At 46.3% G+C, this 12,026-nt stretch overlaps 1 protein-coding gene across 8 annotated transcripts in view; it reads left to right on the forward strand.

Annotated features, from left to right (window-relative positions):
- ash1l (ash1 (absent, small, or homeotic)-like (Drosophila)) overlaps positions 1–12,026 on the forward strand; it is a 42,433-nt gene that overhangs the window by 910 nt on the left and 29,497 nt on the right. For all 8 annotated transcript variants that reach the window (XR_015126820.1, XR_015126822.1, XR_015126819.1 and 5 more), the window contains exons 2-4: positions 197–308; positions 3,524–4,332; positions 5,170–9,616. Coding sequence is in view for 3 of the 8 variants with exons in the window: in XM_086279988.1 (XP_086136114.1) it covers positions 3,727–4,332; positions 5,170–9,616 (5,053 nt within the window). In the remaining 5 variants the exon portion in view is untranslated. The remainder of the gene's footprint in view (positions 1–196; positions 309–3,523; positions 4,333–5,169; positions 9,617–12,026) is intronic.

Genomic DNA, 12,026 nt, shown 5'->3' on the forward strand with positions numbered 1-12,026 from the left:
CACTCAGCAACTTTGTGTCTTGGAGCTTGGCAAGGTTAACGATCAATTTTAGTGAGTGGTCAGGAGCTGTGTGCAGTGGTTTCCGTTTGAGGTTGTTTGTAATACTCCTACAACAGCGTTGAGATATATTTAAACTGTAGCCCTTTTTAAATTGTTCTGATCATGTTTTTTTTTTATTTTCATTTTGGCTTTTCAGCTGTTGGAAGATAATTTTAATAAAAGGGGGGGAAATGTGGCCACCACGTTGATACACAAGAAGACAGGACACAGCCAAATAATGTGAACACCGTTTCTGGACTATTTCAGAGGTGAGTGGAAATGATGCACATTGATAGGTGTTGTTTACGCAGGAGTAGACGTCTTCCCACCCCAAAAGCATGCTTGCAGAACCGCATGTAGATACTCGGTTTCTTTTGTATCAAGACAGTAATTACGAGTATGACTAGATAAGGGCAGTTGCGGGGGAAATTAGGGCTGATCGGTTCGCAGACTCATGAGTTGGTCCCTTGAGGGGCTGTGTTGACTGCACAGGAAACCGAAAGCAGATAACATTATTTGGTTTGCTCACTCATGCTCTGGTTAGCCATGTTTCTTCTTGTTCTAAATTAAAGTGCACGCATGTTTTTGCGCTGTACTGGAAGTCCTCTGGTTGAACTTCCCTGAGCTGCTGGGGGAGATGTTTGCACGGTGCAGGTGTGAATGACACCTGCCTCTCTGTTACGCTTTGTCGCAGCGAGTTAACGGAGTTTAATCATTGTCCCCGCTTCTTTCTTTTTTAAAGCAACGGTCTGTTACAATTCTATAGCACTTCCGCTGCTGGGTGATACAAAGCAGCGGCGGCAGTGGTGGTGCTGGTGGTTGTAGTAGTAGAGGAATTTGCCTGCTTCCACCCCCTCCTCTGAGCACGGCCCTGTAGTAATACCAGTGGAGCTCTGGAAATGACAGGGAGCTCTCAGGGCAGACGCCAGCCCTCATGTGAATGATGCAGGGGGTGGGTTGGTTGGTGGGTGGGTGGGATACTATTGCTATGGCCAAAGGGAAATAAGCAGTTATGAACAACGTGTGCAAAAGTGAGGAGGGAGTGAAAGGAGGGAGGGAGTAAAGGGGGGAAGAAATGAGAGAGGGGGAGCAGGAGTTGTTTACTACGTTCCTCCCTGCTCTGCTATTTCTTAGGTTGTTGGAGTGAAATTGATTGTTGAATCTTGTCGTTTTTCTTTTGGCATTTGTTTGCGTTCATAGCATTGCATACTGGTCTTCTCAGAAAACAAAAGCAAAGGACAGACAGGCGTGACTAATATCAGCCTTCAAAACCACAAGTGTTGCTATTCAGTTGTTTTGCAGTATGACTATGGCAATGAAATGACTGTAGTGCAGTTTAACTGCTTCACATATACAAAAAGTACCTCAGCGCTAGACATGAAAATGATACACTTGAGTGTTAAGGCTGATCAATGAGAAATTAGAAAGCGATGTGGCCTGGTGTCAGATTATCAGCAGGGGAGCGAATGCCAGTAAATGACCTGACTTAGCTTGTTAGAGGTGAGGGGAATGTTTTGACTCTCTGGGAGGCTTTTCTGCCGACTTGTGTCACTAGCTGTCCACAGAGTTGGGTACTAAAGTGGCTTATTTTTGGCATTGCTGCTGTTATGCGACGGAAGCAGCTCCCATCACCGTGAGCATAAAAGAAAGAGGAGAACATTTGTCACACTGTGTGTAAAAAGGACACAGGGAAAGGGAGTTGGTGGGGTGGGTGATGGGTGAAATGTGTTTTTGATTAAAGTGGGAACACAGTGACTTTAGTTTGTGTGCTGTTCTCAGTGCTTTCCAAGTTTGCGAAATCGAGGAGGAAGAGGATGGAAAAGCTTAAAGAAAACCGGGGGAAAGAACACCGAGATTGATGGAGTGTTAAAGAAAAGTGGGAGGTGTGATTTTCAGTGTGGTATGTGTAGCGAGGGGGAGTGTGCAGTTTTGAGGCAAAATGGAGTGAGTAATTGAAGTAAACACTGAAAGGACCATGTGGGGAACCGCAGGCAAGAATCCAAAAATTCTGCAGTGTTTACTGTGTGGTTTAAAAAAATCTCTACTACTGTTTTCCACTGTCATAATCCAAAACAAACATGGTGTAAGACTATAGCAAGGAAGATTTCCTTTTCCTTTTCCCCCCTCATCTTACCGTGATGCTTTACTGATGTGATGACTTGTATGACTTTCCTGAGGCTCCATTAAGTACCTCCTTTAGTGCTCTCCACTAATGTAGGATGCAGAAAAACCGCCGGCATGTTGACGCTTGATCACTCAGGCTGGAAAAGGCGGCTGGATCCTCTCGTCTAGTCCCAGAGACCTAGTGTGCTGAGGTCACAGTTCTGAATTGCCTCCAAATGACTTCACCCAGAGAAAGCACCTGCTTGGGGGCAAATCCGCATTAAATCACTCAGAGGCCGCGGGGAGCTGTAGACAACTTCATTGAATTGGGCTGTCCTCCCAAAGAGGACAATTAAGAAGCATGCTGCTCTCTGCTGCTAGCGTGTGAGCTGTGAGCTGCCACTATCACAGGCAACCGTTTTCACTGCAGCTAATGAGAACACTTAAGGGATTGCTCATTCTGCATCTTACTCCGTAACACTTGGAAGGATGTGGCAGTGCTGTGGGATCAACTACTGACTCCAAGGAACACCAAAGAGCAAGCCAAACAAAATTTCAAGGGGGAAAATAGCCTCTAATGCCATCTGGAATGGCACGAGTGGCTATTTTCATTGTATTGTCAGACAAATGAACTATTGGGCCTGATTTTTACAATGTCATTACTTTTGGACTAAACTCCACTGGCTTCTAATTTATATCCATGCCCGTGACAGACACTTGCATGCAGTCATAGATGCGTTCTTGCCATTTCTGGGTTAGAGCTTGCTTGGCATTATGTTGACTTGTTGCTATCCCTGGTCTAGTTAAAGCCATATGACTGGTGGCTTTCACAGGCGTTTCTGACAAATGCTGTTGTCTTTAGCATCAGTCAAGGCCTTTTGATGTGCGCTGGCATAGTAAACTGAAAATTGTCATTCACCACTTTCTATGATCCTGCAATAATAATTTTTTTTCTTTTCAAAAAAAAAAATCCCTAACCACACCTGGACCTGTCTCTAGGCACTTAGTTTGGAAGCCACTGCTCTAAAGTAAATCTGCTTTGGAAATCGCAGGTGGACAATTCAAAGTCCTTGTTCCTAAGGTTACATTTCTGAGGTGAGGTAGAAGGGACTTTGCTGTGTAAATAGGTCACAGATTGTTATAATCTATGAGGATGAGCGCACCATAAAAAGTGTCAGAGATGAGATGAAGGACACTCTAACCAAACAGATAATAAAATTGTTGCTCTCTGTCTGCCTTTCACCAGCGTTCATTTTAAGACTGTTTAAAACTGTCAGTGTTTCTGTTTTTCTATTTCAGTGACTAATGTGGGATTTATTTTTATCTTCTCTACCCTCCCTTTTCTTCTTTCTCTCCCCTCTACCTGTCCCTGGTCCTGCAGTTGAAGGACGGAGAAATAGGGCTGGACAGCCGAGGAAGGGAGAGAAGCCCTCAAAGCAAGGAGAGCTTCACCCTCACCGTTATCCCCCTCCCCCTTTCCCCCCTTCACCCTTATCCCATCCCCAGACAAAAACTCTACCTGGTATCCACATTAACCACTCCTTAAACTCCATAAACTTGTACCCCCCCACCCCAAACAATCTAATGGATCAGAAGATTCAAGGGAGGACTGCAACTCCACCCCCTCTCCTGTCCGGTGCTCCCACAGGGGAGCGAGAGAAGGAGGGAGCGGGTGGGAAGAAAGAAGAAGAGGAGGAAAAGAAGAGGGACAGAGAGAAGGAGGGAACCCCCACCGCATCTGCTGGTGCAGGAGGCACAGGCGGGCCAGGAGGTGCCGGTGGTGACCAGTCCCATTTCTCCATCAAAGAGAGCAGCCTGTCTGAGGGCAATGTCAAACTGAAGATTGGCCTCCAGGCGAAACGCATGAAGAAGCCTCCTAAGATCCTGGAGAACTATGTGTGCCGACCGGCTTTCAGAGCCACTGTGAGGCATACGGGTCGTGGAGGAGGTAATGCCCGTGGAAACCGTGCAGGCGCCACAGGTGACGGGGCGGGCAGTCAGAGCCAGAGTCCTTCACAGGGCAGAGAAAAAGAGAGGGAAAAGAGTCCCAGTGTAAACAGACCACCCATCTCATCATCTTCAACAGCCCCAACTGCTAAAGCTCCCACACCACCTCCTCTAGCTCCTCCTCCTGCCAGCACTACCACCCTGACACCCTCCCAAATGAATGGGAACGCTCCGGCAAAAAAGGTATGGAGGCTAGATGCTGTGGATTTTATTTATTTTGGTTCAGCAGTGATTTTCCACTTTGAACAAGATTAAACATTCAGTGATGACAACTAGTATAATTATTTTCATTCACCTTACTTCCTTAAAATGTTATTGGTCAGCCACGGGTCTACAGCAAAGCTACTCTAGTAATCACAGTGTTATTACGCTAGTAAAGAGCAGAGCATAAATTTTACTTTAGTTTTCATTGTGTTCTCAGTTGGCTTGCCTCTATTCATCGCTCACTGGCCCCTTCAATCACCCTCCGTCTGTGTCGTCTGTCCTCTGCCTGGCTGTGTACTCTCCACCCCCATCCCCGCATGACCCCTTTCTCTCACTCTCCCTCTCTGTCCTCAGTCTGACCCTAATAAGTGTTATTGAGCTGAGGGTAACTTCCCCCTCTGGCCATGCCTGTGAAGCACCGTTGGAGTAAAGATCTTACCAATGAATGTGTAACATTCACTTGCTGCTGATACTTCCCATGTGTGTTGTCATGATGTGTGTCAGTTTCTGTTTTACGCTTTATTTTAAAATATTGCTTAATGTTGTGCAAGATTGCTTACATCTTAATTATGATGTACCTGGTGCTGTATATATCTAAAAGATAATATTTAACTTTAATATTGTACATTACCTTCTTCAAATTGCAAATCAAGCAGTCCTAGTTTGCGCCTCTGCTGCTTGTTTACCACATTCAAAATTATATATATATATAATTTAGAAATTTGGGTGGTGTGTTTGTTATTTCTTTACCATAATAATTATTCATCTCTATTATTCTCATTAATCCCTTGCCTTTTCTCCCTAACACCCTTCCAGGGTCCACCAAAGATGGATTGCAAGTCTGATTCAAAGTCAGACACAAAAGCAGCTACCACCACATCTGAGAGACCACTTAACCTTCACCGCCCTCCACCAGACAGCAAAACGCATTCCTCTGGGAAGAAAGCGCCAGCTCCGCAACCCAACCCCCGGACATCTTCACCATCTCCGCCATTATCTTTAACGAAAGAACCCAGCCTTGAAGGTGTTAAGCCTCCTCAATGCACCTACAGCACAGACAGTCAAAGAGATAAGGACAAAGGTCTTCAGAGTTGGGGAGCGCCAACCGTCACTGAAAAATTAGCTCAACTAATAGCAACTTGTCCACCATCCAAGACCCCTAAGCCAGCCAAACCTGCAAAGATTGATCCCAGCCCTCCTCTTCCGAGCTCAGGCTTTATGGCCCCTACAGCCAAGCAACGAGACAGAGCTTTGGCCAATAGGAACACATATTCAAGAATGGTTCACCTTTCTCCTCCACCTCCTGTGTCAAGACCACCTGGTCGGCCATATGGGTCTAGAAGCAAAGACAGTATTTTAGAAAATTCAACCACCCTGACGCCGCTGAGGAACGAGGACTTGGATGGGACTGGGAAAGCTGCTAGCAGCAACGGAAACAACAGTATCAGCATGAGCAGCACCAACAGCAGTAGTCGCAGCAACAGCCCAGCATTCACCTATGGCAATAACCGCCTGACAGTCCTGTCAAATGAAAGCAACAGTGACAGCAGCAACAGTAGCATTTCTAAGCAACCGTTACACCCTGCTCACTCCTTACCCCATACCACGTCACCTTCATTGTGTCCAATTTCATCATCTTCATCATCATCGGTGGAGCAGAGGACGGTGAGTGCAGTGAGTCACCTGGGCTCCCCTGTTCCCTCACAAGGACACCATGCACGAGAGTCTCCTGCCCTCGCAGAAGAAAGCAGTGCAGGTGAGCGAGAGCAAGACAGGGACATCCCCAGAGACTTATCCAAGTGCCCCCCTTCAGCAGCAACTGGAAGGCCAGAAGGGAAAGAGAAAGGGGGAAGCAACCAGTCAGTACGAGTTGAGAGGGGAAAAAGTTCTAGTCCAAGTAAACGTAGTCCCAACCAGGATAGTAACCGAAGCGGTTGGACTAGCAGTCCCACTGAGTCTATTAGACAAAGGACACCTTCCCCACTGGAGCCAGATGATGATGATGATGATGATGATGATGATGATGAAGATGAAGATGATGAAGAAGAAAGCCCACAGACGCCTCTCAGAGATGACTCTCCTGATTCATCCCTAGACTCTCCAGCAGAGCAGGACAGCAAACCCCTTAAAAAGCGCAGGGGAAGAAAACCCCGCTGGACACGTGTTATGCTAAAGGCCCAAAGTCAGAGAAGCCCGGACAGTCTCTTCACTGAGAACAAAACCACCATGCCTTTATCTTCAAGCCTGGAAATTCCAACGCCACCAGTTAAAAGACCTGTAGGCAGGCCCCCAAATCCAAATAAGGTCAAACCAAATCCTGTGTCACAAAATTCAGTGTCACAGCTCTTCCCACCCCAGCCTAAAAAAAGAGGAAGGCCAAAGTCTAAAATGCCAAGGCTTGATGCACCGGCCCGTGGGAATCCCCCTAACAAGCTACAACCCTCTAAGGTCTTTTCATCTTTGTTGAAGTCCAAAGAAGAACAGGACCCACCTGTTCTTCACCCCGAGGTAGACTTAAACCCTCCTAAACCTATGCCTAGGAAACGTGGGCGCCCCAAGCGCCTTCCTCCTACTTTACCCCAGGAGGGTCAGCCTCCCACGTTGGCTCCAGAAGCAGGGGAAAGATTCCGCAACAAAGGAAACGGGCAGCTTATCATGAAAACTATTATTGGCAAAATCAATAAGATGAAAAGCGTTAAGCGGAAGCGTATTCTCAGTCAAATCCTTTTAGGCCCAAGGTCAGAAGACACCCCTAAAGGCACCACTAGTAGCATGGCTGCAACAGCAGAAGCTGCAACGCAGTCGTTGTCATCCCTAGCTGCTTCTTTTGGAGGAAAACTAGGGCCTCAAATTAATGTCAGTAAAAAGGGCACAATATACATGGGTAAAAGGAGAGGCCGTAAACCAAAAGTGGCAACTAATGTCTCAGCTACAATGTCACCTTCAGAAACCTTTATATCTCCAAACACCACTTCCCCTCTTCATCCCCATCAGTCACAGTCCCATCAGCAGCACCAGCTCTCCTCAGAGGTTTTTTCCTCACCCTCCCTCTCACAGTTGAGTGGAGGCCACAGTCCCATCAGCGATGGTAGCTTTGTGGAGCCAGGCTCAGTGCACTTCGCAGGTCACTCTCACTATTCCAACTCCCATCATAGTCATAACACGTTTTCGCTTCCTCCTCCAACCTTTTCAGCTCCTAATCCTCGTAACCCAGTCATGGGCTCGATGTCATCGTCTGGTGTCCCAGTAGCCTCCCAGAAAAAGTCATCTTGCCGTGGATATCATCACCACCATCACCATTATAGGCAGCACTACCATTATCATAAGCTTTCCCCTCCCAGGCCACTCCATCCCACCTCCCCTGCCCCTCTGAGTGAGCTAAAAGAAGCCACGCCATCACCAGTGAGTGAGTCACACAGCGAGGAGACTGTGCCCAGTGACAGTGGTATAGGGACAGACAATAACAGCACCTCTGACCGTGGTGAGAAAGCTGGAGGAGCAGGTGGCTTGGGTGCAATTGGCATCCCACCTGGGATGGGTGGTGGATTATTAATGCCAGGGGTCATGGGTTCAGCTATGGGTCCAGGGATGGGCATTAACTCAAGGGGCAGGCGTCGACACAGCAATGTACTTATGGAACATCCTTCACCGTCTCCATCACCCCATGGGACAAGGTCATCGCCTGATCCCCGAAGATCTCACCCAGCAGCTCCCGCCACAACCTTAGTGGGACACAAGGAGAAACATAAGCACAAATGCAAACGCCGAAGCCATGGCTGCCCCGGCTATGACAAGCTAAAGAGGCAGAAGAGGAAACGCAAGAAGAAGTACTTACAGCTACGCTCCCGACGGCTCGACCCAGACTTCCTCGCTGAGCTGGACGAGATTGTTGTGCGACTAAGTGAAATACGCATAACTCACCGCACCACAGGGCACCGGCTCGGAAGCGGAATAGGCATAGCAGCGGGATCAAGTAGAGTGCCAGGGGTGGGTGGCAGGGCTGCTGGCGCCATAGGAGGCACAGGTGGCCCTCCACCGCATCATTATGTTCACAGAGACCTCCTGCCTACAATCTTCAGGGTTAACTTTGGCAGCTTCTACTCTCATCCACCATACTCCTGTGACCCGTTGCACTATGTTCGTAAACCGGATATGAAGAAGAAACGTGGACGGCCTCCCAAACTGAGGGAGTCTATGTCTGAGGTTCCATTTGTACCTGGACTTGGATTCCCCCTTTCAAGTGGAGGCTTCTACCACCCCTCCTATGTTCCTTACTCATCAGGACCTCTGGGGTTGGGCTATTACAGAGGTTATCCTCCAGCAAGTGCGCTGTATCCCCACCCACACCACCAGTCACCCCATACGGCCCCATCACATCACACTCACCACTCACCGTCTTTCCCACCTCCCCCCACATCTTTCTTACATCATCACCACCCATCACATCTCCTGCTGAACCACTCAAAGTTTCACAAGAAAAAACACAAGCTGCTAAGGCAGGAGTACCTGGGAGCAGGACGGCCTCCTGTCCTATACCCACCCATGTCCTCTGAGCTCTCCTTCAACTGGCACCACAAACATAAACACAGGCACAAACACAGAGAACGCTGTGCTGAGGATGACAGGGAGGAAGCAGCAAGAGGTGGATCAGGGAGCCGAGCTAGTGCAGGGATTTCTGACAGTGGAACATCTGGGAAAGGAGAGCGAGTTAGTGGTTTGGGAATGGCAGAGGCTTTACAGCGATGCCGCTTTGGACGAGACACTTCCAGCACCAGTGCCAGCAAGCAAGCTGCCACTACCTCTGCTAACTCCCCCTCTTCTTCCTCATCCTCATCTGCTGAAAGGTACAAGCGCAAAGAGAGCTCCATGTCCTGTCTCGGACCTTCAAGGCTTGCATTGGGCAACAGCTCAAAGGGCCACTCAGCTGAGTCCTGGTTCAGAATAGGCAACTCTGAAGCAGACTACTCAAAGCTGTCACGGAGTCAATTGGCTCCTGGCCAGGGTTCCTTCTCAGACGGACGGGCAGAAGACCCAGCGGGCTGCTCGGACAGTGAGGATGAGGAGCCTCTCACTCCCACAGAGGATGTAGAAACCCACGATTCTCCAAAGCGTACAAATCTGTTTGCTTCAGCAATCACCCGCACTTCACTGAAAGGAGGCAGGAGCAGAAAGACTGATGTAGTTACAGAGAGCTCCAGCTTCTCTCACATGGACCGGCCAATGAGGAAGGAACACTCAACATCAGCAGAGAGGAGAGAGATGGGTAAGGCACTTTTGGAATCTCTGTTGTTTGGGTTAGGAATAATTAAAAAAAAAAAAAAAACGAAACAAAAAAACATTTTCAGCTTTAGTTGACATTTATAGTAAAGGAGAATTTCTGGTGGTGGTTTATTTTTCTTTTTTTTCTTTATGTAGATCATAGGTAGTGATGGTGTATTTGGACGGCATTCCAATTAAATGTGCTCCTAGTGTACCCCATAGTAAAATTAATTTTATGGCAGAGCTTCAAAAAAAAAAAGTAAATGCAAAGTGGCAGGAAAACATAATTGCTTAATACCTTGCTTGAATAATCTTGGCATGTTTGTAGCATAGGTTATTAAAAACGTAATATTTTAAAGCAGCAGGGAGCAGTTTGCCTTCACCTCCTCTTGGATATTTCATCCATTAAATCCTTTATGATCTGTGTAGCTTTTCAAGCTTGTGTCTTTGATAACTTTTCTGTACAGAAAATCATTTGACCCAAATTAAATGTGACATTGTTAAAGGTTGCAGGAGTTAATTTTCCACCAAAATCATGCTTCCTAAAATAGTTCTGATGCAGTTGTATTGTGAATTCTGTGTCTAAATGTGATTGGCTGCTGTTTGATGGGCTTTATAGTTTTGGACAGCTCTGGCAAAACTGGCACAGTGTCCAATCATTTAGATCCGGCACTAACTCCTTTATGTGGGCAGCTGTTGCCATATGGCACAGCAACTGGGGTCTCAAATCCATACCTCACAACAAAACTGGAAAATTAACAATTCTCCAGTGTTAGGAAGAAAAAAAATACTAAGCTGGATGGGTCATTTATTTTAGTGAACAAGCCCACTTTAAAGACACAATGACATCTTGTTTGCATACGCTCTAACATTTGGTAGCTCTTAGTAGTGGTTACCAGCATGGCAAAAAAAGCATACATAATTGCTTAAACTAGCTCCTTTGTGTGTGTGGTTAGCCACAGTTATAGATATAGCATTTCTGCCAGGGCTCATCTTGCTAGAAGGGTGGAGTATTTTGTTAACGTGCTATACTTAGTAGTCTTTTCCCTCAAAAGCTCAGAATGTGGGGCCTAGTCCTATCCATCGGTACACCCAGCACCTGGGTTGGTTTAATGTTGCTGATGTAAGACACAGTGCCGTGGTAGAGATCTCGCTTCATCTGTGAGGCTCTTAACGAGCTGTAACGTGTGTATGAGCACTGGTAGGCTGACTGTATGTGAGTATCACCTAATGTTTATGCGTGTGTCTATGAGTAATATGGGAAGCCGAAAGGTCCTTGTTGAGGCAGCATGATGCAGTTCAAACCAAGCCAGGGTAATCCTGGATTAGAGTTTAGGAGATGGGGTCACCCAGCGGTCACAGACAGAACTGTGAAGGTAGGGGAGGCCAAGGGTGGGGACTGGGTTGCCACACAACGCAAGTGGGGAATGACAGAAGTTGACAAATATACAATGACAGGGTAGTGGGTGTAGAGATAGTGACGTGTAGCAAAAAGAGTGCAAGGGATGTTTTGGAAAAGGACGTGTGAATAGATGTGAAAGAGGTTTCCGTTGAGATGGGCAGATTCAAAGAGTGTCACAGCACCTTGGACTGTTAAAAATATGGTTCAGTGATTGGCTAATTAACTGATCATCGCACTCTGACCTTATATTACAGGGTGATTTGCGGTCTGCTGTGTGTCAGTTCAGTACTGTCTAGTAAAGGAGGAGGAGGTTGTACTTTCAGGTGCTTCCTTATTTCCTTATTGTGGTCACCACAGCAGATCGATCTGCATGTTTGATTTGGCACACATTTTATGCTAAATGTCCTTATTTAAAAAAAACCCTACCATGAAGTAAAGAGGGTTTAATCTAAATGCATACACAATGTGTCTAATGATTCATTCAGACTTGTACAGTTGCCAGCAACTTCTATCCACTTAAGTGTATGAATTGTTATATTATTATTTTGGCATTTCTTTTGAAAGTCATATTTCAGCCAAAATAAACCATTTGTATGGGTGACCAAAAAATGAAAGGATTTTGAGTTAGGAGTAAGAGTAATGCTTCTTTTTGTCAAGTAAAAAGACATATTAAATGCGTTAAATGAAACTGTGTAAAGTTTGATGGTGTAGACATTCTTAAAACATTAGGGTCTGTCTGAAATGAAAAAAATAAAAACAACTTAGAAATATGGTTTCCTAAGGTCAGACCAGGGAAGGAAGTATTCTAAGAAGATGCAGGAGATCAATATTAATGAGGGGAAAAATAGCAGCACAGTTTCTTTAGCCTCTCACTTTCTATTTCCATACCATTCCAAAACCCGTATTTTCTTATTTTTTAGCCATTCTGCTATTACTTAATTATGGGATTTGGGTCATTTGTCTTGTTTCATCACCCAGAGTGTCTTCTAAGGTTCAGGGCATGGACTGCTTC

Source organism: Aulonocara sp. 'chitande type north' Nkhata Bay, linkage group LG22, assembly GCF_057382095.1.
Source record: "Aulonocara sp. 'chitande type north' Nkhata Bay isolate Kocher_YH1m ecotype deep benthic linkage group LG22, A_spYH_male_GT1.1, whole genome shotgun sequence".
Taxonomy (NCBI): domain Eukaryota; kingdom Metazoa; phylum Chordata; class Actinopteri; order Cichliformes; family Cichlidae; genus Aulonocara; species Aulonocara sp. 'chitande type north' Nkhata Bay.